General features: G+C 33.6%; 1 protein-coding gene across 1 annotated transcript in view; it reads right to left on the minus strand.

The window, feature by feature from the left end:
• Positions 1-23946, minus strand: part of LOC103603265 — a 91630-nt gene that overhangs the window by 36502 nt on the left and 31182 nt on the right. The window contains exons 2-5 of the mRNA XM_008587756.1: positions 11154-11266; positions 7770-7872; positions 5928-6017; positions 4733-4854 (exon numbers count right to left, since the gene is read on the minus strand). Coding sequence (XP_008585978.1) covers positions 4733-4854; positions 5928-6017; positions 7770-7872; positions 11154-11266 — 428 coding nt within the window. The remainder of the gene's footprint in view (positions 1-4732; positions 4855-5927; positions 6018-7769; positions 7873-11153; positions 11267-23946) is intronic.

Here is a 23946-nt window from a genome sequence, read left to right on the forward strand (position 1 = left end):
AAGACACAGAAAAACTAAGAGTGAAGGGATGGAAAAAGACATACAACACAAGTGGAAATTGAAAATGAGCAGAAGAGTTACTCTTATATCAGATAAAATAGACTTTAAATCAAAAACTATAAAAAGAGACAAAGAAAGCCACTATATAACGATAAAGGGATCTATAGAGCAAGAAGACATAACAATCATAAATATATCTGTATCCAACATTGGAACATCCAGATATGTAAAACAAACACCATTAGACCTAAAGAAAGACATAGACCCAAATACGATAATATAGCTGGGGACCTGAACACCCCCCTCTCAACACTGGACAGATCATCTAGGCAACAAATCAACAGAAAAACAGAGGACTGAAACCACACTTTAGACCAACTGGACTTGGCACATATCTACAGAATATTTCATCCAGCAACCACAGAATATACAATCTCCTCATCTGCACATACAACATTCTCCAGAATAGACCATATGCTAGAGTTAGATCACAAATCAAGACTCAACAAATTTTTAAAAACTGAAATAATTTCAAGTATCTAATCAGACCACAATGAATTAAAACTAGAAATCAGTAACAAGTGAAACTCTGGAAACTACACAAACACATGGAAGGTAAAGAACATACTCCTGAATGATATATGGGTGCAAGAAAAAATTAAACGTGAGATAAAAAAATTCCTCGATACTAATGAAGATAACGACGCATCACACCAAAACCACTGGGATGCTACAGAAGCATTACTAAGAGGGAAGTTTATTGCAATAAATGCTCACATCAAAAGAATAGATTTCAATTGAACAACCTAATGCTATACCTCAAAGAATTAGGAAAACAATAACAATCCAATCCCAAAATTAGTAGATGGAAAGAAATAATTAGGATCAGAGTAGTACTAAATAAAAAAGAAACCCAAAAAATGATACAAAAGATCAAGGAAACAAAAAGTTGTCTGTCTGAAAAGATAAACAAAATAGACAAGCCATTAGCAAGGCTAATTAAAAAAAGAGAGAAGATCCAAATAACAAAAATTAGAAATGAAAAAGAAGTCATTACAACCGATACCACAGAAATACAAAGAATCATTAAAGACCATTATAAACAACTATATGCCAACAAACTTGAAAACCTGGAGGAAACCAATAAATTTCTGAATGCATACAAACTACCAAGACCGAACCAAGCAGAAACAGAAAACCCGAACAGACCAACAACAAGCAATGGCACTGAGCAGTCATGAGCAATCTCACAGCAAAGAAAAAGTCCAGGACTGGATGGCATTACTGCTGAAATCTACCAAACTCTTAAAGAGGAATTAATACCAATTCCCATAAAACTATTCTAAAAAATTGAAACAGAGGTAATTCTCCCAAACTCATTCTATGAGGCCAGCACACTCTGATACCATAATCAAAGATGCAAAAAGAAAGGAAAATTACATTCCACATTATCTTTGATGAACAAAGATGCAAAAATCCTGAATAAAATATTAGCAAACAGAATACAGCAACACATTAAAATAATATATACACCAAGATCAAGTGGGATTCATCCCTGGGATGCAAAGATGGTTCAATGTATGCCAAGTCAATAAATGTAACATACCGCATCAACAAAATCCAAGACAGAAACCATATGGTTACCTCGATATACACAGAAAAAAGCATCTGACAAAATCCAACATCCCTTCATGATAAAGTATCTCAGCAAATAAGGTATAGACAGAAAGTATCTCAACACAATAAAATCCATATATGACAAAACCACTGTCAATATCATCCTAAGTGGGGAAAAGCTTTCAGCTTTTCTCTTAAGAATGGGAACAAAACAAGGAAGCTCACTTTCACAACTCCTCTTTAACACAGTATTGGAAGTACTAGCCAAAGCAATCAGGCGAGAGAAAGAGATAATGGGCATCCAGATCAGAAGAGACAAAGTCAAACTGTCCTTGTTTGCAGATGACATGATCCTATACATAGAAAAACCTAAAGACTCTATAAAAAAACCTCTTAGAATTGATAAATGATTTCAGTAAAGCTGCAAGATACAAAATCAACATGCATAAATCAGTATTGTTTTTATACTCCAACAACAGACTAGCAGAAAAAGAAATCAAGAAAGTAAGCCCATTTTAGTCACCATAAAAATAAAATGCCTAGGAAATCAATTTATCCAAGAAAATGAAAGATCTCTACAATAAGAACTACAAATTACTGTTGAAAAAAATTAGAGGACACAAAAAGATGGAAACACATCCCATGCTCTTAGAATTAGAAGAATTAACATTGTGAAAATGTTCATTCTACCCAAAAACAATACACAGACTCGATGCAATCCCCATCAAAATACCAATGACATCCTTTACAGAAATTAAAAAGCAATTCTTACATTCACACAGAACAAAAGACCCCGAATACCCAAAGCAATCCTGAGCAAAAAAATAAGTAAATAAAGCTGGAGGCGTAATACTACCTGACTTCCAATCATACTACAAAGTCGGAGTAACCAAAACAGCATGATACTGGCATAAAGACAGATACTCGGACCTATGCGACAGAACAGAGAACCCAGAAATCAACCCAAATACTTACAAACAACTGATCTTCGACAAAGACACCAAAAACAGACATTGGGGAAAAGACTAGCTCTTCAATAAATGGTGCTGGGAAAACTGGACATCCATATGTAGAAGAATGAATCTAGACCCTTTAACTCTTGCCATATACCAAAATCAACCCAAAATGGATTAAAGACTTATATATACAACCTGAACCTACAAAACCACTAAAAGAAAACATACGGGAAACACTTCAGAAAGTAGGACTAGTCAAAGACTTTATGAGCATGACCCCAAAAGCACAGATGACAAAAGGAAAAATAAATAAATGGCATTATATCAAACTAAAAAGCTTTTGCATAGCACAAGAAACAATTAACAGAGCAATAAGACAAACTACAGACTGTGAGAAAATATTTGCAAGCTATGCATCTGACAAAGGATTACTATCCAGAAAATACAAGGAACTCAAACAACTTCACAGCAAAAAAACAAATAACCCCATTAAAAAATGGGCAAAGGATCTAAATAGGCATTTCTCAAAGGATGATATACAAATGGCCAACAGACACACGAAAAAATGTTGAACAACACTCAGCATCATGGAAATGAAAATCAAAACCACACTGAGATACCATCTCACCCCAGTTACACTGGCTATTTTCTAAAGGACAGAGATTAACAAATGCTGGTGAGGATGCAGAGAAAGGGGAGCCCCCCTATATTGTTGGAGAAACTGTAAATTGGTGCAGCCATTAAGGAAAACAGTATGGAAGTTCCTCAAATAACTACAGAGAGACCTGCCATAAAATCAGCAATTCCACTGCTGGGTATATACTCAAAGGAATGGAAATCATCTTGTCAAAGGGATACCTGCACTCCCCTGTTTAATGCAGCTCTATTTACAATATGTAAGAGTTGGAACCAACTTAAATGTCCATCAATGGACAAGTGAATAAGGAAAATGTGGTATATTTACACAATGGAATAATAAATAGCCATTTAAAAAAATGAAATTCTGCCACTTGCCACAACATGGATGAACTTAGAGAAAATAATGTTAAGTGAAATAAGCCAAGCACAGAGAAGAGAAATACCACATGTCCTCACTTATAAGTTGAAGCTAAAAGAAAGAAAGATAAAACAATCACAATAATACACTGCACTTGCAAAAGGAGAGAACAGAACTGAGGCCACCAGAGGTGGGAAAGGAGGAGGGGGAGAGGGTTGAGGGAGGAATTGCTAAAGGGCCATAAAAGATAATTACATAGTGTCATGTTGAATATATAAATTATCCTGATTTGAGCACCACATATTGCACACAGGTATTGATATTCAACTTTGTACCCGACAGATATATATAATCAACTATGTTTCAATTTTTTAAAAAATAGTTTCTGGAGCACGTTTTCCCTTTCATTTAATGTTGCCAACTAAAAAGATTTCAAAAACAAAAATTAAAGTAAACATAATTTAAATAGATATAAAATGACCCACCCGCCAAAAAAAAAAAACAAGTAGCTACATAAAAGGACATAAGCCAAAATACTTTTGTCATATAGAAAGTAGTATACAGCTGGTTTGTAAAGTGAGAATTTTAGTACATCTCAAAAGAAAAGTACCTTAAACTTATCAAAATATACTTCTCTTCTTAAGAAAAATAAGTTGAATATTATCCATTGACTAATATTCCTTTGGTTCCTCCTTCTCCTTCAAAGAGGACTTCCATTAGGTATGTGCGAAAGTTTAAAAAAAAAAAAAAACAGTTATACTGAAACTGCCATTGGGAAGAGCTGTTTTACTGAAATTAATCTATTTCCACAGCAACTAAATAAAATAGAGTATCTAGAGATGAGGAGAAAAGAGTATTATCAAAAAGTGGGGTAAAAGATTTGAAAAGTCATCTGATTTTAGACCCTGAGGAAAAAATTGGCACACAGCCTGAGAGAACAGGGTTTAATCAAGATAAGCATTCTGCAAAATCAAAAGTCTGTGGTACCTGGTAGATTTTAAGGGCTCTAGTTCTATAATCTGGGAATTATATCACAATAATAATCTACTGTTCTACTTACCTTTTAATGAACGATCCCCTCCCCCATTTAAATGTTATCTTCCCTATTGGTACAAACAATATATCTAAATTTTTCTTCATAAATATAATGCAGTGACCTTACCTAGTAGCAAACTGAATGAGTGCATTTTGAAGAGTCTGCCTAATTTCAAGAAGAAAAGATTCATCATCACTTAGTGTATAATACCAATACTGCACATAATCCCTCAAGGAAAACTGGATAACCTATAACAAAAATATCAGGAAAAAATAAAACTATTTAGGATTTAAAAAGTAACAGTGGCAACCTAAAAACTAAGACGATTATCTGCCAATTTATACTTACTCTCTACTTACTAAGTTGTGGTGGTAAATACCAGCCTGCACTACAAAAGCATAACATGCTAAAAACCATTTCTTATTTTTTAAAAATATTTTGGTATACCAATTCATCCACTGCCCAAATTTTTTAAAAAACTAAAACATTATCTGTGGCCAAGCCCCATCCAAATTCATGTAAATACAGAGTTTGCAGAAAAAATAAATAAATTTTCAATACTGTAATATAATTAAGAGTTTTAATCAGTTTGATGGAATGAGATGGAAAATAATGCTGATACACTCTAATTATCAAAAAAAAAAAAACCATTTTCTGAGATTTTATCATCAGATCCACTGTAGTCTAATTACAAAAATGATACAGGAATTCACTTAACTCTACTAATACCTTTGATACTGCCAACAGTATTGTTAGTCACTAAACAGCAGTTAATAGAATTCGATGTATAATTTTTGCAAATCAGATAAAATATAGGTTCATATAAAATAACTTAAAATTTTCAATTACACATTATTTGTAATTATCATATAATCAAACAAACATCAATGAAAAATATTTGGGGGAGAATAATTGTTTTACCTAATTCTAATTTTTAAATACTTTTGGATTAAACCAGTTATTTCCATCTTAAAGAAATAATAACACTAGTAGAAAAAAGAGTTTGATTTATTAAACCACACACTTATTCATTGGCAAAAGAGTGACACTTTAAATATAAAATTATTAAAAACATTATCAAATGTCAGTAAAAACTTTTTCTAAATGCAAATTCATTCAAAAGTCTTTCATAGTAAATAAACAACCTCATTAAAGTGAGTTAATAAATAAGGTAGCATCTTCATGTATAGAAATCAAGGACAGCATTATCATGAAATTCTAATAGATCATTTATACGGCAAAAAGCATTTCTTAGTATTCTCAAAAGAAATACACTTAGCACACAATACATGGAATTCAGATACCACATACTAAAACTCACTTGCTGGAGAGGTTCATCAATTATATTGGCACCTGTCAACCTTCTATCGATCTTAATAGTTCTGGCTTCCCGTTTCATTTCTTCTAAGCACTGAAAGGAAACCATAATACTTTACTGAGTAGTTTCTTCATTTAAAATCTCTCAAGTTTACTTCTAACTGAATACTCATTATAATTTCCCTTTATAATCCTCAAGTCAATAAATCTTATTTCTAGAGACTCTAGAATAAACCAATCACTATTTCTGAAGTTAATAAAACTAGACACCCAGAAAAAAAAATCTATTATCCTCAAAGATTTAATTAAATCAGCAAACAATATTTAAGAAAGTGGGAAAATTGAAAATGTACAAGTATACAACAGGTCTTTAAAAAGTTCAAGGAAAGATTAATGCTATCTTTTAATTCTATTTCTCCATGGACTTTTTGAAGTACCCTTGTATTTCAATGAAACCTTAAAACTACAAAGTTTGTCTTTCAAATGAATCAAATTAATAATTGTTTTCTCCCTATTCTCTCTCTCCCTTCCCAGCCCAAAACAGTAACCAGCTTCCAAATGACTGATTTTATTTAGGGAAGATTTTTGGCAACTACAGAAAATGTATTTCTCTACTTCTTAGCTGTCAGAAAGATCAGTGGCCTGAGAATGGGGTGAAAGGTAGTGGGAGACTCTTAAATTAAAAATATAAACCAAAGCACAAATATATATATATACATTTCAATTCTTAAAATGAAACCACTCAGATTTTTTTCATAAAACATAAATCATGTTTTAGAAAGAGCAAATAAAAATCACTATTTTTATACCATCTACTAGAAAATGGATTATAAAGACTTAACCAGTCTTGACCCTGATTTATCACTGTTTAGGATCTTAATTCTTAAAATATTTCCCATTCTCAATATATACCACTCAAAAATGTAAACTCTGGATGGCTAAGAAGTGGTTCAAAAAAAAAAAGAAAAAGTTCATTTTCTCCAAAAAACTTGTAAGCAAACTCAAAGAATACGTATCATCAGGAGTCCTAAAGGAGGAGAGAAAAAAGTTTCAGATTATAAAAAAGTTATTGAGTATTAGAAAAAATTAGTTTATCAATATAAACATCAGTGGGATAGAGTGAAATTCTTTTATTTCAGTAGTGTAAAATAATACTGTACATTACTTATCTCTGCATTTCCTATATCTCAGCATATAATCAACAAGTTAATAACTGTAAAGTTACTGGCATCAACTACAGGCCATTTGTCGTTCTTCATACAAGATGAAATCACCCTAATCCCAGAATAAGAATTGAAGGCACTGCAAATCTGAAGCCTACCCATAATACCCAACTCCTGTTTTATTTATAGGGTATGATACTGCAAAAAGAAAAAAAAAGAAAAATAGCACCATTCAAGATGATAAAAATTAGGCCTGAATTATTAAAACTATACATGCTGCATAACCTAACTGAAAGATATATTTGCAAAGTAGTTACAGAGGATAAAAGAATGATAGACAGATAAATGAATGTCAAAGTGGTTCATTGACATTCTTACAAATCATACGCGTGATGCTTTAAAATTCTATGTTAAGACAGCAGGAAAAACACCCAAATTAACCTAATCAATTTTTACCTTTTCTTCAAATTTGCATTCCCACTTTTTACATCTAACATAAAAGAGTTGTCGAAGTGGCTTTTCAAAATATATCTTCTAAGTATGATCAGAAAATCTCCCATAAACTTACAGGGAACATTTAGCAAATTATATAGGAAAATCTGCCAAGCCATATACAGATAATCACAGTATTATCATTACAAAAAACTGAATATTGAAGTTTCACATTCCTTCATACTATTTACCTTAGGAACCCCAGTTGATGCTGGAGGAAGAAATGAGTGTTCACACTGCTCTAAGTACTTCTCTGAGTTTGTTTTGCCAAACAGGAGAGTAACCACTAAACCCCTAGAGAAAAAAAAAGTTGAATTGTAGATACAAAAACAAAATTGTCCTACAATTTAACACATCTATTACCAAGTACATTTTTCAGATTTCATAAATGGCTTAGCAATCACTAAAAAGTCAGTTTGTGACTTTGGCAAAGCAAGAAATTGACAGATTTTGCTATGTTCTAAAGTTTCAAACAACTATAAACATTTTGTGAATTGCACAATGTTTTTCAAAATTTTAATCAAGTATATTTCATAAAAAATCTCAGGCAACACTTTCGAACTTTAGGAAAATCAGCCCTCATTAAATAAGTAGGCTAGCTAACAACCGAGAATTAAAAACAAATGAGATATAAATCAACAAATTCTACAGTTCTGTTAACTAATTAAGATATAATATTAATATTAATATAACTTGTCACTATGAATATGGAATAAACAAAAGCTATACAGGAAAAAAAGACCCAATGTATAATTTGTTTAAAATCAGGCTGGAATTAAGAAAAGAAATGTAAATGTGCCCCAAAAAGGTTCATTATTTTTAAAACAATATTAGGATCAAGGTAAGATTAATACTGGTTTAGAACTACTTCACTTTAAGTATCGACTAAATTTTATCAATATTTCCTATATTTAAAATTTAACAATAAACATAAGTGCTGAAAATCAACAAAAGAAGAAAATTAAATTTTAATTTGACAATGATCTTATAAGACCATAGTGACAAGAATGGAGCAGTGAAAAATTAAATATGGTCAGTCTCAGCTATTAAAAGGAAAATTCTCAAAGTCCTCTGCTTTTTGTGGCTACCTGCCATTTCACTGCTCTTCAGTAAGGTACCATAAAAGTGGTGGTAGTGGGTGAAGAAAACAGACACAGTCAAACCAATTCATGTCTTTGATTCTGGTTTTAGTTTTCTGTAAAAGGTTGGACTCAATTTTTAGTAAATTTCACCTATCTGTGCTATATCTGATATAATTACTAAGATTCAAGCAGGCCCTATATTTCAGTTTTACCTGGTTATTTAGCACACTTAAAGACACAATAAAATGCTTATATTAACAACGCATTTCTAAAAACATCATTATGAAACAGACTGATAAAACGTTAACCTTTGCCTACAGTACAATAGTAGGAAGACAAATTAAAGGACAGTCTGATCTTACGAATTAGTAATTAGTAATTTCAGACATGAGGTTTAAGTAAAAACAGGTTCTACAAATGATTACATAACCCAAAAAGTATAACAGAATACCATGAAATAACTATATTACAGTATTGACAGTATCCCACAGTAATCACCAAAAACACAAAAACAAAAAATCCCTGAGTGGTTTTACTTTTTTAAGGATGTAATTTTTAAAATTATATCTTTAATAAAAGAAAAAATCCCTCTGAGATGAATTCAGGAGGCCTGCTAGTATAAGTAGATGTCCCTTATCATGGCAGTGAGTTTCAATGAGATCAACATGGTCTAAAAGAGAACATCAGATAAATTTATGATATAGCATGAACTTGGAATTTCAGAACCAAGCATGTTACTCAATATTATTAAAATTGTTTTTTAATGCTCCTCTCACATCCTCCAATATCGCACCTTACCTAAAAAATTTTACAGAACTTTGTAAGTAGCCACAATTTTTTTTTTAATATTATTCCATGATAAATTAGCAGATTCAAAAAGGGAGAAACAAAGGTTCCCATGACTTTGGAATGAATGAACTGGTCACCCTTCTCTTCTCTCTTTCCCAAATTTTATATGGAGCAGTTTGATAAAAAAAAGAAATGATTTTCCACCCCTCCATCTTCCAAGGGCTCCTACCTTCACCCATAAAGCTGCAATTTCCTCCCTTTCTGAAGAACTGAAAAATATTCTGAAATCCTTTCATTCACTGTTGACAAGGGCTTATTCAATTAGTGAAATTACAAGAAAAAATATTCCCTTTCAGAGAAACACCTCCTCAACACAAATAATCTCCTTTCCAATCAGTAAAAGCATCCTTGACCCTGTGGAAGAAAGAAGCAATCATGCAGCTATTGCAGCCATGTTGTGGCCTTAAGTGACTCAGGAGTGTAATTGGGAAGGAAGCCCATCTGGCTGCAGATCTGTACGGTCTTCAATCATCTTTATCACCAATAAAGATATTCTGAACTCCTTCTGGCTCCAATGGCTGAAATACATTTAATTGTTTCAGTACACAGTATCATATCTAGGCAATTATAATGAAAATACTAAATCTAACATAAAATATAGTTTTACGGAGAGTCTTAGCTGCTTGATTAAAGTAATTCTCATTTGTTCAGCAGTGGGTGTGCTCCCTATAAAATAATTACACACATGACTTTCAAACCTGTACCCTGAAAAAGGTGATAGGTAGTAGATATATTCAGAGGCTACCTCTTCAGTGCCTTATACAGTCTCTCGGGCCACTATTTATATATGCTATTCAACTCATCTAAATCCTCTAAAACCTATAGGCTCAAACAACTCCTCCAAATGTTTGGGGTCTCAAAAGATTTTTTTTAAAAATCTCGTAAGTGTTCATTTCACAACTAATTACATAAATACATCATATATGTATACACATACACACACACATGAACAACAAAATAGTCATTTCAGCTAAGCTACCTTGGTTAGTGTCTAAATAACAAGCATCTCATTTTACACATTTTCTTATAACATATCTGATACCAAATGCTCTGCATAGAAAGCTATAATTACGACTGAAACCTCCCTTGTAAAGAAAGTTTTATCAACTTAAAGGAAAACAAAAACATTGTAAACCAAACAACCATGAAGAGAAAACTGCAAAATCAAGTATTCATTTGAACTTTCTAGACCAAAATGAAAACATTCATTAAGGAAATAATTTACATTATTGTTTGAAGTCTAATCAAAGAAACAATACCTTCTGCAACGTAAAACTTGATGTCTCATCTCAATTTAACTTACTTATCCTAACATTATAATTCAACTTTAAAAAGAAAATAATACCAAAAGGAATTTAAAAATCTTTTAAAAACTTTCCATAGTATCACACAAAAAAAAATCTGTATCTTCAGAAATTGAAATTTTAATTTGAAGACAACTACACATACATCTGGTACAAATAATATCACTGTTTTTATTCCTATGGGTATCTTAGTTTTGCTTTTTTAAAAAAACTTTGGTAAAAACAATTTATAAAAAACAGCATTCACGAAGAAATCATATTCCCATTTCACACAGTCATTTATTTGCATTTTGAACAAAGATGACACATGAATTATAAAATTATCATTGATTATACTTACCCACCCACAAAGCAGAGGATATAAAATGCCAAATAAAATATTACAAAGGGTCCAAAGGTTATTAGAAAAAGGGCAATGCCAAGGCTTCCCCATCCCCATATGGATAGACTGGCCTGAAATAAAGCAAAAAAATATATAAATAAGTAAGATTCTCCACATGAATTAGAAAAGAACCAACAAAATTTTTTACAAGGGTTTATTACTCCTTTTAAACACTTACGGTATTGTTCAGTGACTGTTAAGATATTTACTCTTGGAAATGTTAAGTATACTCTTGGAAATTTATTCCCAAGAAATGGTACACAAAATCTTATATGGATAAAGAGATTTACAGAATATCAGCAATGATTTAAAAAACTCTAGTTGCAATCCAAAAGGTACAACAAGAGAGAAATAATTACACCAATTGTTGAATGAAATGCTGGCATGAGAAATACAAAGTATTTACTGAAATGTTTGTATGTGTATTTATAAATGCAGAAGCATATATAAAAGGGTAAGCAGGCTACAAAGTTAAACTTATTTAAAATTAATATTTCATTTTAAAACTAAATCCCAACATAACTACGACTTTTTTTTAATTGAAATTTGAAGGTAAGAAATCCATCTCACTGAAAATTGTATTTTTCTTCTCTTCAAATTGTGCACAGAAATTCATAAAATTATAATTGCAAAAGTTCCAACTTCCACTTACCAAAATCTACCATGAGCTCAACAAAATATCTCCAAGTAGTCTCCATATTTCAAAAATAACCCTATTTTGTACAGAATTATACTGTTTCATCCAGTAAAATATTCCTGTTGTGAGGGCAAAATGGATTTTAGCAATTTAAGTCATTATGAATAAATAAACGTATTCAATATAACAAGTTCCTATATCCATTTGCCTTGCACTGTGAGGTACAAAAGAAGCATTTGTCCTACTTTGTGCCATCAAGGAGCATAGAGAAGACTATCTTACAGGAATAAAACAATCAGACACTGAACCAAAAGTAAGTACTAGAAAATATTATAAGATGCTAAACTGAAGAAAATTAATGATCAAAAACTATGGGATAGATAATAAGTGCTGCGGATTATGAGAGAAAGAGAATTGTATTTATTTATTTATTCATTCATTCATTCATTTATTCATCAGTCACTGAGTGCTTCCTACATGCTTATAATAAGCACAGTTCAAGGTGCTAGGGATTACCACAAGGAAAAAACACACCTCAGAAGTCTACATTCTAGTAAGGAGAGAAACATAAACATACCCTCATAGGTTCATATACCTTCATAAGTTTACATTCCAGAAGGGGGAAAAAGACAAATAAATGATCATATATACACATGGGGATAAGTGCTATGGAGAAAATTAAAGCAACTGCATATGTTTGGTCTAAGAAACTTTGAATGATTAAATGACATGTGCACAGAAATCTCAGAAAAGATTTATTGAGGGAGAATTTACAAGGGTACTTCAAAAAGTTAAGGATTTGTATTCTTTTTCAGTTCTATTTTTCCACAAACTTTTAAAGTACCCTCATATTTATAATACTGAGTTTTCCTACTCCAAAATACTATGTTTATGTTTATTCATATCTCTTTTTAGGTCCCTCAGTGGAGTTTTGGGGGGTGTTTGTGTTGTTTTCCTTGCTATATAGGGATGGCACAACTCTTGTTTATTTTGCCTGTTCATGAAGTTTCTGTTCTGCCTTCATGCTCTCCTCCCTGAATCAGCTGGGAATACTGTTTCACCTACAGAAGTGGTCTCCTTTGACTTTCTTTGAAGAGCTGAAAGTAGAACAGAGTGATTTAGAACAAGTACAAAGCAGCCCAGTGCCTATAATAATATTTCTGCTGAACATCTACTACCTGATCCACACTATGGTACTGCCAGATGCCCAACTATGGGAAGCAGATTCTCTTTCCCAAGGCTCACTCAAAACCGTATCCACTGACTTCCCTAGAAAAGAGTTCTTAAAAGCTCTGCAGAAAGCTGAAACCAGGGCCGGCCCGGTGGCGCACTGCTACAGTGCGCCACTTGGGAGTGCGGCGGCGCTCCCGCCGAGGGTTTGGATCCCACATACAGACCGGTTCCCGCTCACTGGCTGAGTGAGGTACGGGCGCAACACCGAGGGTTGCGATCCTGTTGCCGGTCCCGGTCCGGTCCGGTACGGGTGCGACACTGAGGGTTGCGATCCGTTGCCGGACATGAAAAAAGACAAAAAAAAAAAAAGAAAGCTGAAACCAGACTACAACCCAGACACTTTATTCAACCCACCTTCTCCAGTGAGATCTGATCTAAAATTAGCAATATTACTTTTTTCACACAGTTAGATCTACGCTTGCTCGTCAGTTTTGCAAAGCTAAACAACTTATTGTTTAAGGATATATTCAGAGGTTTTAAAGATAAAACTATGGAAAGTGGCTATCTCTGGGTATAAAAGAGCATGTAACTGGAAGACAACAAACAGGGGGGCTAAACCATATAAATATTTTATTTACTCTTACGTTTGAATCACATCTTTAACAATTAAAGAAATTTTCAAAAGAAAAATCAATTATTTGATATTGGGAAGATTAATGCAACAATTAGTTAACAAGGGGAGATCCTCAGTTTGTAAAAAAACTCAAGTTTTCAGATCCCTACAGATCTCTTATTACTCATTTGAAAAGGGTAGCAAAATCACCAAAAAATGAACTCCTATTCATTCACTGAACAAATACTTGTGAATACCTACAAAATGTGCCAGGTGCTACTGATTTAACCGTGAACAACGGACCTTACCATCACATTCCAAAAAAAAAAAAAAAATCCACAAGAGAAGCTTTTAAGTTTGAGAGAAATGTTTAAGTTCCACAGACTAATAAAATTAAATATTCCTAATCAAGCAAGCCAAGTGCTCATTTGCTTTGTAGTTAATCTCTTACAACTATTAACTTCAAATGTTAAACTCTTCATTAAAACCTCAGAATATAGTGAATTGCCCAAAAATAAAGTTTTATGTTATTCTTAGTGTTCCCATACATATAACTGGCTGATATTATAATCTTACTATTCAGTGTGATGAATTAAGAAAAACATTTGCTGTAACACCACTTAAGAATTCTGAATTCTAATTAGTTCCTAAAATGATACAGGATCATAAAACTTAGGATAATTTTGTACCATGTCAAAAACTGCTCACAAATTCAAACAGGTATTAATTACCTCAAGAGCTGACCTAAAATGGAAGTAAAAAAAAAAAAAACAGAAATAAACCGACATAACAGGGATTTTTGTTAAAATAATCCTTAATATGTTATTATTTTCTTTGCTAAATACAATAATCAACAACTGGAGTATCCATGCTGACTGGTCCTAGGATCACTCACAACCATGAGTTGGAAGAAACAGTCAAGATACTACAACATTTCTCGAACTTTAGGGATCTCAAATGCACATTCTTAAAATGCAGATTCTGACCCAGAGGGTCTGGGGTAGGGCCTGTGATTCTTACACTTCCAAAAAGCTATCAGAACTGTTTATAACCAAGGACAATTACATATTACTAATTCTCCCTAAATTAATCTCTAGGTTCATAAAACCTTATTCCAAAATCTAAAAAGCTCTGAAATCTAAAAATGTACCAAGCATTCTACACACTGTATCTCATTTACTCCTCCGAACAACATAGGAAGTAGTCAAGAAGGGGGTAGCAAAGTGCTCAAAAACTACTCTGGAGTTAGACTACCTGAGTTCAAATCTCACTTTTACTATTTATTAGCTCTGTAACCACTATATGCCTTCATTTCCTCACCAGTCACATGATTATTGTGTGGAGTAAATTTGAGTCCATGGTACAGTGGTCAATTTTAGCTTAACCACTATTATGCCAATGAAGAAACAAAGGCATACAGAAATTTTTAAAAATTGTGCAAGGTCACACAGCTAGTAAGAGTGAGATTTGATCGCAGGCAAATCCTGATTCCTTAACTAACCTTAAATTGTGAGCTGACAACTGCCTGAAGTTAAGTCACAGTAAGAAGAAAATGCTAAAATCATAAATGAGTGCTTTCTTTTATCTAAATATTTATCAGCTTAAAATGTCTCCCAAGAAACTAGTCAAAAAACTATAATAAATAAATATAATAAACCTGTGGTTTAAACATAAAGCATATGCTTTTCATTATCAGAAAATCAGTTTATTCTTCTGTACTCTAAATAAATAATGGAACAAATTTCAGTTTCAAAGGGTGTCAATTTATTAGCATGCCCAGATACTTAAAAGTATCACCTTGGACTTGAGCTCAAGGACAAAAAAAGACATAAAAAATCATCTCTGCTTCCAAGATTCTTAGAATCAAGAAATGACAATGCAAAGGATCATTTATGCCTGCTGCTAAATAGAAAGCAAGTGGAAATAATTTACCTTGTGATATTTTATGCCTACCAAGGCATACGGACATTTATGTCATTTGATCTTCATCAAAGGTGCTTATAAGAAAGGTAGCATACTATATACAAAGTAATAAGAACAGTCAGAAATTACAGATTTCAGTTTGCCACTAACTTTCTGAACAACCTCTGAAAAACCACTTAACCTCTGACCCAGAATTCCTATTACCACAATGAAGAGGCTGAGTTGTGAGATCATCTCTCAAATCTAGTCTAGCTGTAGGAGACTGGTGAAGTAAGTGTGTATAATCACACAGGTAATTCGATGCAGAGCCAGGCCTGGTTATCCTGGCTCACTGGAGAAAGGGGACTAAGTGGAAACAGCTGTTTTAGATCAGCTGAAGAAGAGATTGTGAGAACTCTCATTGAAAGGCCCCTGGACTCTGATATGAGTCTCACTAGAATAAATCAATAACTCTCAGAGTTATATTCACCTGGTATATTTTAATAAATTATGTGGCATAGGGCAGCCAAACAGATAGGGCTGAAAATCTTAAAGCTGGTATTGCGTCAGTGCCACTTTGGATTACAGAAATAACAAAAATAGGTAGCCATAAGAAGAGTGTTCTTATTACAAGTACAGTCTGTTTTCCTCTCACCTTATTCCATCCATAGTAAGCTAGAGTTCTTCTCCAGTAATTTCAAAAGAATATGCTCCTAAAATGAGACCTTGTCTCATTCAACCTCATATAATAATTTAACCAAGGTGTGATACGTAGAAGCCACTCACTAAATATGGACCTAATTAATTAGTTAACTAGAGAAGTGAAATAGGAGAGGGAACAGAAAAAGAAGGGAGGACAGAAAAGGAAAGACCAGGGGAAGTGTTGGGAAAAATAGGAAAATGTCAGGGCCTCTCAGATGTTCAGAACCTTGCTGAGCATTTGCTGTAAATATCCTCAGGTGTTCCTTGTTACTACTTAATGTAAGCTGTGTATGGGCACCCAGGTGTCCAGGGTTGTGGAGTTAAGTATAAAAGACTAACAGCTCTGATCCACAGTGCTTCTCAGGACTCTCAGAGAAGTCACTAAGATAGCTGCTCCTAGATCTGAATAAAACCCATTCATTTTTCTATACCTACAGCTCCCAGAACCTTTTTTTTTTTTCTATTACCTAGTTCACAGACCTGTGTGTGGAGGGTTTGTAACCCAATCCATACAAAAGACTCCAGGGGTCTGTAAGCCCTAGCTTTACAGGAAGGAAGGGGAAAAGGGGAAAAAAAGGAAAGGGAAAAAAAAGGAGGGGGACCCTAAAAAAGGAAGTGCTCACCCTCACCTTACAGCAATGGGCAGTGCTATATTTGTATCCTACAACAACAAAAAAAAATTCAAGGGCGTGGTCCTTGTTCTCCTGTGGTACTAATATACAGAAATAGAGTTCTGGCTGGCTCAACATACTCTCACACCAACCTGCATCACTACTTCCTTTTCAGGGAGCAGCCACACAAGAATCATCAGTACATTTCTTGGGTCAACTGGCTGCAAATCCCTCTTTTCATGCTCCACTGACAGAGGAATAAAGATCCTCTTACACTCCTATTTAAGGTACCTAGTATATCCTTGTGAAGATGATTGAAGACTAGTGACACAGTAGAGGTTTTCAATCCAGCTATTCAGTCAGGAGAGATAGAGGACCTATAGAAAGGATAGACACTTCAATCAACTACCCTTGTCTCTGGCTAACTGGCCTGCAGGCAATGACGCCAACTACTGGATATCTATGGAGTTTCTCCTTTCTCTTCCAATTAGGGGTGCCCACAATAATTAGGTTATGTATCCACATACACGTACACACCCCTATGTATTTTCAGTGATTTGGCAGTAGAATCATTTCCTTTTTAAGTATACTGTTCGACTTGATACATTTTAAAGAATGAATTATGTACATGTATGAAGGTGACTACCAGAACAAACCTTTCATTTTATTAAAGCAGTAGTTATAAAAGATGATAGATTACCACATGCTAAAAGTAGGACTCCTAGCATCCAACGATAAAGAAAATATAAGACAGCAAGCTACTATGAATTCATTGTTTTAAACTAGATTCTATCAATTACAAAATACTCATACACAGTTTAAAATAATAGCAGGTATATTCAAAACATGCATTATTTTTCAGGATACAAACTAGGTTAGGTGGCAGATCGCTTCCCTGCCCGACAGTACTCACTGAAAAAGTAACTAGAGGCAACCACAGTATTAAAAAATCAAAGGACTGTATTTACTGAATGCTTTCTCTGATACAAGAATAATAATAAAGAATATTTAAAATGTGGATGGGACTATAAAGAACAGTCCTGACAGGCTTCCAGCAAATACTCAAAAGTTTCAAATTGCAAAACTGCATTACTAAGGTTTCCTGAATTTCTGATAAAACATCTGATAGCCAAGGCTGAAACAAATTAATCAAAGGAACTTTCTAGAAAATATATTTTTCTAGCTATACATGTTTCTGTGCCTTAATAATAACTTTCAAAAAATATTTAAAAAGTAATAAACTTTCAACCTTCATCAAAAAGAAAATATTAGGTTCTTTTATAGCAGACCTTTTAATATTTGAAAAAGAAAATAGATTCATTTCCTTATAAATGTTTCCATTTGACAGATAAATATGTTAAATTTGTTTAAGAATGGAACTGAAAAATACCTCTCATACAAAAAAAGAGTATTCCCTTAAAAATAATTGAAAGCAAATATTTAAAATCTACCAAAGGTAACACAGTTAAATTTCAATTATGTGAGCTAACTATGTGAGCTAATAGAATTCATCAAGCTGTCAGAAAAGAAAATAGCAATTCTATTTACTTAAAAGAAATTATTTTCTTGGTATCAGAATATTTATCACCCTGATTATTCTTCTTAAATTTAATTACATACTAGTAAAGAAACATATGTATGTATAGCTATCATTCATCTATGAAAGGGGGACAGAGAGTTAAAAATACACATAGTTGCTTATTTTTTTAAATGTAAGGAGTATAAAAACTTTTAAAAATTATAACATATGGGGAAAGGAAGAAAGAGGATAGAAAGGACAGGGATAAAAGCTACACATCTCTAAAAATACTTTTCTATAGATTTGATTTTGTAGCAGTGTAAATATTTTACATAATTATAAAAATGAACTAATCTAACTGTATATACTGACAAAGGAGAATAACCAGAGAGAAACTATTTCAAGTGATTTTACAACACAGTAATTTGATTGTGAATCCTTAGGAGGATATGCCCTAAAAAGAACAACAAATCTACAAAAAGAATCTTAAATATTTTATCTTTCAGTAAAAACTATTGTTGATCGTTCCACTAAAATGAACCAGAACTACTTTTAGAAATAGCTGATTCCAAGTATGAATATGTTTAAGATGAGCCTGGAGCACCAGAGAGCTACCAAAGACTACCAAGGGTATGTCAAGAAGACTTAGGAGACAACCTGAGAAGGCACCAACTGGCTAAAGACAGAATCAGTAAGAATAATATCTACAATGGACTGGAACACTTCAAATATTTGAGTTCAAGAGATCTTAAAGATACTTTTCAAAACTTCCATTGATAACTTTTGGAATGTGCTAAATAACCAACTCATTATTTTAAAAAGTGGTAGAGAATTAAGCATTTATCAAGGTAATCAGAGGGTTCATAAAAATCCAGTGTCTCTTTTAAAGAAATATTTCATATAATTAAGAAGAAATGATAGAATTAGATTATCACCATATTGCCATCTTTAATGAATTAGGGGTCTAGTGATGATCTAGTTGCTACAGCCAAGAGGGAAAGAGAACACCAGACATTATATGCCTCACAAAAGAAAAATATACACCACCATCTCTAGAAGAGTCTTCCCCCCCATACACACTGGTGTTCTCAGTTGACCAGAGCTAATAATATTATATTGTATGTTTCTAAATAGCTAGAAAAGAGATCTTGATTGTAAACATCACAAATGAAAAATGTGTCGGTGATGGATAAGCTATCTACCCTAAGTAAATCATTGTACAATACATGCACATATTGAAAAAACATACTGTACCCCCGCAAATACGTATAATTAAAAATAAATTAAAATTTAAAGAAACTGCAATGCGTACAGCTTACTGAACGTGGTTTTAACAAAAACTTCATTATACTATTCTTTCTACTTTTCATGTTTGAAATTTTTCATTAAAAATATTTTTAAGGGGCCGGCCCAGTGGCGCACTGGATAGTGCGCCGCTTGGGAAGCGCGGCGGTGCTCCCACCCGAGGGTTCGGATCCCACATACAGACCAGTTCCCGCTCACTGGCTGAGCGAGGAGCGGGAGCAACACCGAGGGTTGCAATCCCGTTGCCGGTCCCCGGTCCGGTACGGGGGCAACACTGAGGGTTGCGATCCGTTGCCGGACACGGAAAAAGACAAAAGACAAAAAAATATATATATATATATATTTTTAAGACACAATCATAAAATTCACTTGGACAATAAATACACTTGCATTTCTTAAATAACGACTGCAGGGAAATAAACAGCCCATACATATGCTATATGTTTTTAGCCCAGGAAACTAACCAGTGATTCAAAGTTTCCTATGATTAGTTAATAGTGGAGTAACACACATGGCTATTCAATTAAGAAAAAGATTCCTTTAAACATGGATCTAAGTACTGAGTTTTAATATCCTATTTTATGTGTGGGCGGGTATGTGTATGTTTTGCATGAAAACTACTGTCCTTCAAAACAATTTGCTTGGGGGTTTCAAACTGATTCTATAATAATTAGGTATGGGTATGTTAGGCTTTAATGATCCAAAGATGAATCAGACAGTTCCTGCCCCCAATACACTCACAAACTAAAAAAGGTAAAATACACATGTAACAATAACATAAAAGTGATGTGTCACAATAAACACATTTACAAAGTGTGGGAGGAACACAGAAATGATTTTGTGTCCAGAGCTTAAACACTTTTGAAGTTCCTTTTAAATTGTCTTCAAAATGCAGTTTTGCAGTTAAACAAGAAAAATTAATCTCTTTCCTTTACCATTACCCAATTCTTTCCACCAAAATGGTAATACCCCAAACCAACTACTGTAAATACTTTTTTTTTGGTAATTTCCAAAAATAAAAACTCCAAGTAAACAAAGATTCACAAATACTAAGACTACTCAGTGGTGTACAACAGGGAAAGTACTATTTGAAATTCACTGATTCAAAAGCAGGGCAAAGAAAGAAACATTTGTTTATAGAACTTAAGCCAAATGCTCAAGGCTATTTATACTTTTATGTCTAAAAGTATTTAAAAATTTCATTTATAAGTGGCAACAAAGTAAGAATATGATCGCTACTCTACCTGCACTAGTTGTAAGGGATAAATGCACTATTCAAGAGTTTCCAAAAAGCAATTTTTAAAACCACACATAAATAATAACTAGTACAAGACGATTTTACTACAGTGGGAGAATGACAGCCAGATGGCACCAACCATGAATTATAATAAACTTATACATGGTCAGGTTTACCAGTGGTCAAAAGAATATATAAGAAAAAAGTCAAACTGCTCAAAATTCATTCCAACTTTTTTTTAACATTTACTTGTACATATTTGTGGGGTATAGTGTGTTTTTTCAATACACACACATACTGCACAATGATTCACTTAGTGTAGTTTTGCACCCATTAGTCCACCACTTCTCCCCCACCCCCAGCCTCTGGTAACCATTATTCTACTCTCTACTTCTATGAGAACCACTTTTTTTTTTTTTTTTTTTTTGTCCTTTTTGTGACCAGTAAGAGGATCGCAACCCTTGGCTTGGTGTCGTCCACACTGCGCTCAGCCAGTGAGCGCACTGGCCATCCCCATATAGGATCCGAACCTGCGGCGGGAGCGCCGCTGCACTTCCAGCGCCACACTCTCCCGAGTGCGCCACAGGCTTGGCCCCTACTTTTTTTTTTTTTTAAGATTCCACATATGAATGAGATCATGCAGTCTTTGTCTTTCTGTGCCTGGCTTACTTCACTTAACATGACGGTTTCCAGTTCCACCCATGTTGCTTCAACTGATAGGATTTCTTTTTTTTAATAGCTGAATAGTATTCCATTGTGTATATGTACCACAATTATTTTATCCATTCATCTGTTGATGGGCTTTAGGTTGATTCCATCTCTTGGCTACTGTGAATAGTGTTGCAATAAACATGAGAGGCATTGTGGAAAACAGTATGGGGAGGTTCCTCAAAAAATTAAAACTGGACCTACCTTATGACCCAGCTATGCCAGTCCTGGGTAGATATACAAAGGAAATGAAATCAATATATGGATTCCCATGTTCATTCCAACATTTAATAAAATGCAGAAAAACCTATTTTCACATAATGTTAAAATTAACTGACTTTAGATTCATTTCACAGCCTTCGCGATCCCTCATCTTAGCACAAGAAATAATAGAGATGAACAACTCTGATACTGAAACCTTACAGGAACCCTTAAAAGAAACTACAAGCATATATAAAATATGTATTACATAATTAAGGAAAATTATTAGGTAAAAATTTTAGTTGAGATCATATATTCACACATACTTCAACTTGTTCCACCTAAACTCCCTCCTCAAAGAAAAATCACACTTCCTTTATTCAGGAGGCCTAGAGAATAACTTCTACTCATAATCTAATCTGATGTGGTCAAAAGGTGGTTAGATCAAGAATAAATAATCAAATTCTAATACTGTGTGACACATTTTAAAATATAATTTTTAATTTTAAGATCTAATTTTTATACAAATGGAATTTATTTACAAACCTATTTCTAAATATGAACATGTAAAATCAAAACTATGAACATTCCTCTTGCAAGAATTATTACTCTTCCCTCCTCAGAGCTAACAAATACTTGGAGAATAGCCAAAGGTCAGTTCCAAATATCTCCTTTATTTTCCTATGGAAAGAATAGGAGACTTCCTGTAAAAATACTTTTCCTTAAATCAATAAAAATAAACAGATAACAGTCAGCCCTGAGAAATAACATTCTGAGTTCATCTGGTAAATCAGGTGTTCAGAACTTGAAAATCATGGGCTAAGAGAAACATTTCTATTCATGTTGGTTACAGTCTTACGTTCTTTAAAGCACCAAAGTATTTTCTGTGTTGCATGTTTTATAATTTTGTACTTAAATATGCAGATTAAAATAATAGAAAAGTATCTTCCTTAACAACCACTCCAGTTTCAAGTCACTGATGGTAGTGCCCAGGATCAAGACCTCATCAAATAAGGAGCTGAAGGTGGCAAGGATTCACTGCCAGCACAGTTACTAACGATGGGTCTCAGCCCATCTGACTGGTCCCCATTAGTACTCAATCTTCAAAACTCAGGGATTCAGCCTGTCTCCTTTTCCAGTACAATTTTCTGTGGCTTCCAGTAAATTTTCTTCTCTTACCTCACACACAATAGAAACAAATGCAGTAAGTGCTTTATTTGACCAACATAGCATTTTTTTCAAAAAATTCTGAATAAACATTTAAAAATCCATAAAAATCAGGATTTCTGGCTTTTCTTGAAAAACAAAAAAATCTGAAATCAGTGAAATCACAACCTTGAAATAACTGGATAAAGCTGAGTGACAACAAGTCCCATGAAAATGAGCCATAAATGTTTCGGTATTGCCACAGTACTAACACTTGTTATAAGGTTTACCTACTGCTGAGTCCAAGATGTGATTTATCGTCATAATTTTATTGCTGCTTTGATTAAAGGAACAAGACATTTATCAGTACCTGTGTCACTATCAAAAATGGAAAAACAAAAGATAAAAAGAGTAATATAATTTTTTCTAAATGGCAGACAGCCACTTCTTAGTGAAAGGTAAGGTATAAATACATATGCCCATTTCTTCTAGGGATCTGATTTCACATGTCTGATTTAAGCATTTCCTTTTCCCCATTTTAGTCTGACAACAAAAACCTCGAAGAGGAATAAACTAATAGCTTCAGGAAGGATCCAGTGGAGTGAAGAAGGAAAGGAAGTAGGAAATCACAAAGAGCTGCAAAGGAGAAATTTCTGGACTATGTTAAAGTGGAAAAGGATAAACGAAATATTAAAGGGACCAAGGGAAATGAATACTACTTTGCAAGTATACCCTTGACTATCTTTAAGCAGAAAAAAGCCTGCAATTCCAAGGGTTCTGTTTTCATCCTCCTGTAGTCTTACTATGTATATGCAACCCCTGAGGAATCTTGGTTTTAATTCACTACTTTTAACTACTCTATATATACTGTGACTTCCAAAACTGTGCCTCTAGCTCAGACATATCTCAAGTTTCAGAAACTTATATTCAACTACGTATTGAACACTTCTGGCCTGAATTTCTTATGGGTACCACAAACTTACCTCATCCAAAATTA

This window comes from Galeopterus variegatus, unplaced genomic scaffold (genome assembly GCF_000696425.1).
Source record: "Galeopterus variegatus unplaced genomic scaffold, G_variegatus-3.0.2 Scaffold4526, whole genome shotgun sequence".
Taxonomy (NCBI): domain Eukaryota; kingdom Metazoa; phylum Chordata; class Mammalia; order Dermoptera; family Cynocephalidae; genus Galeopterus; species Galeopterus variegatus.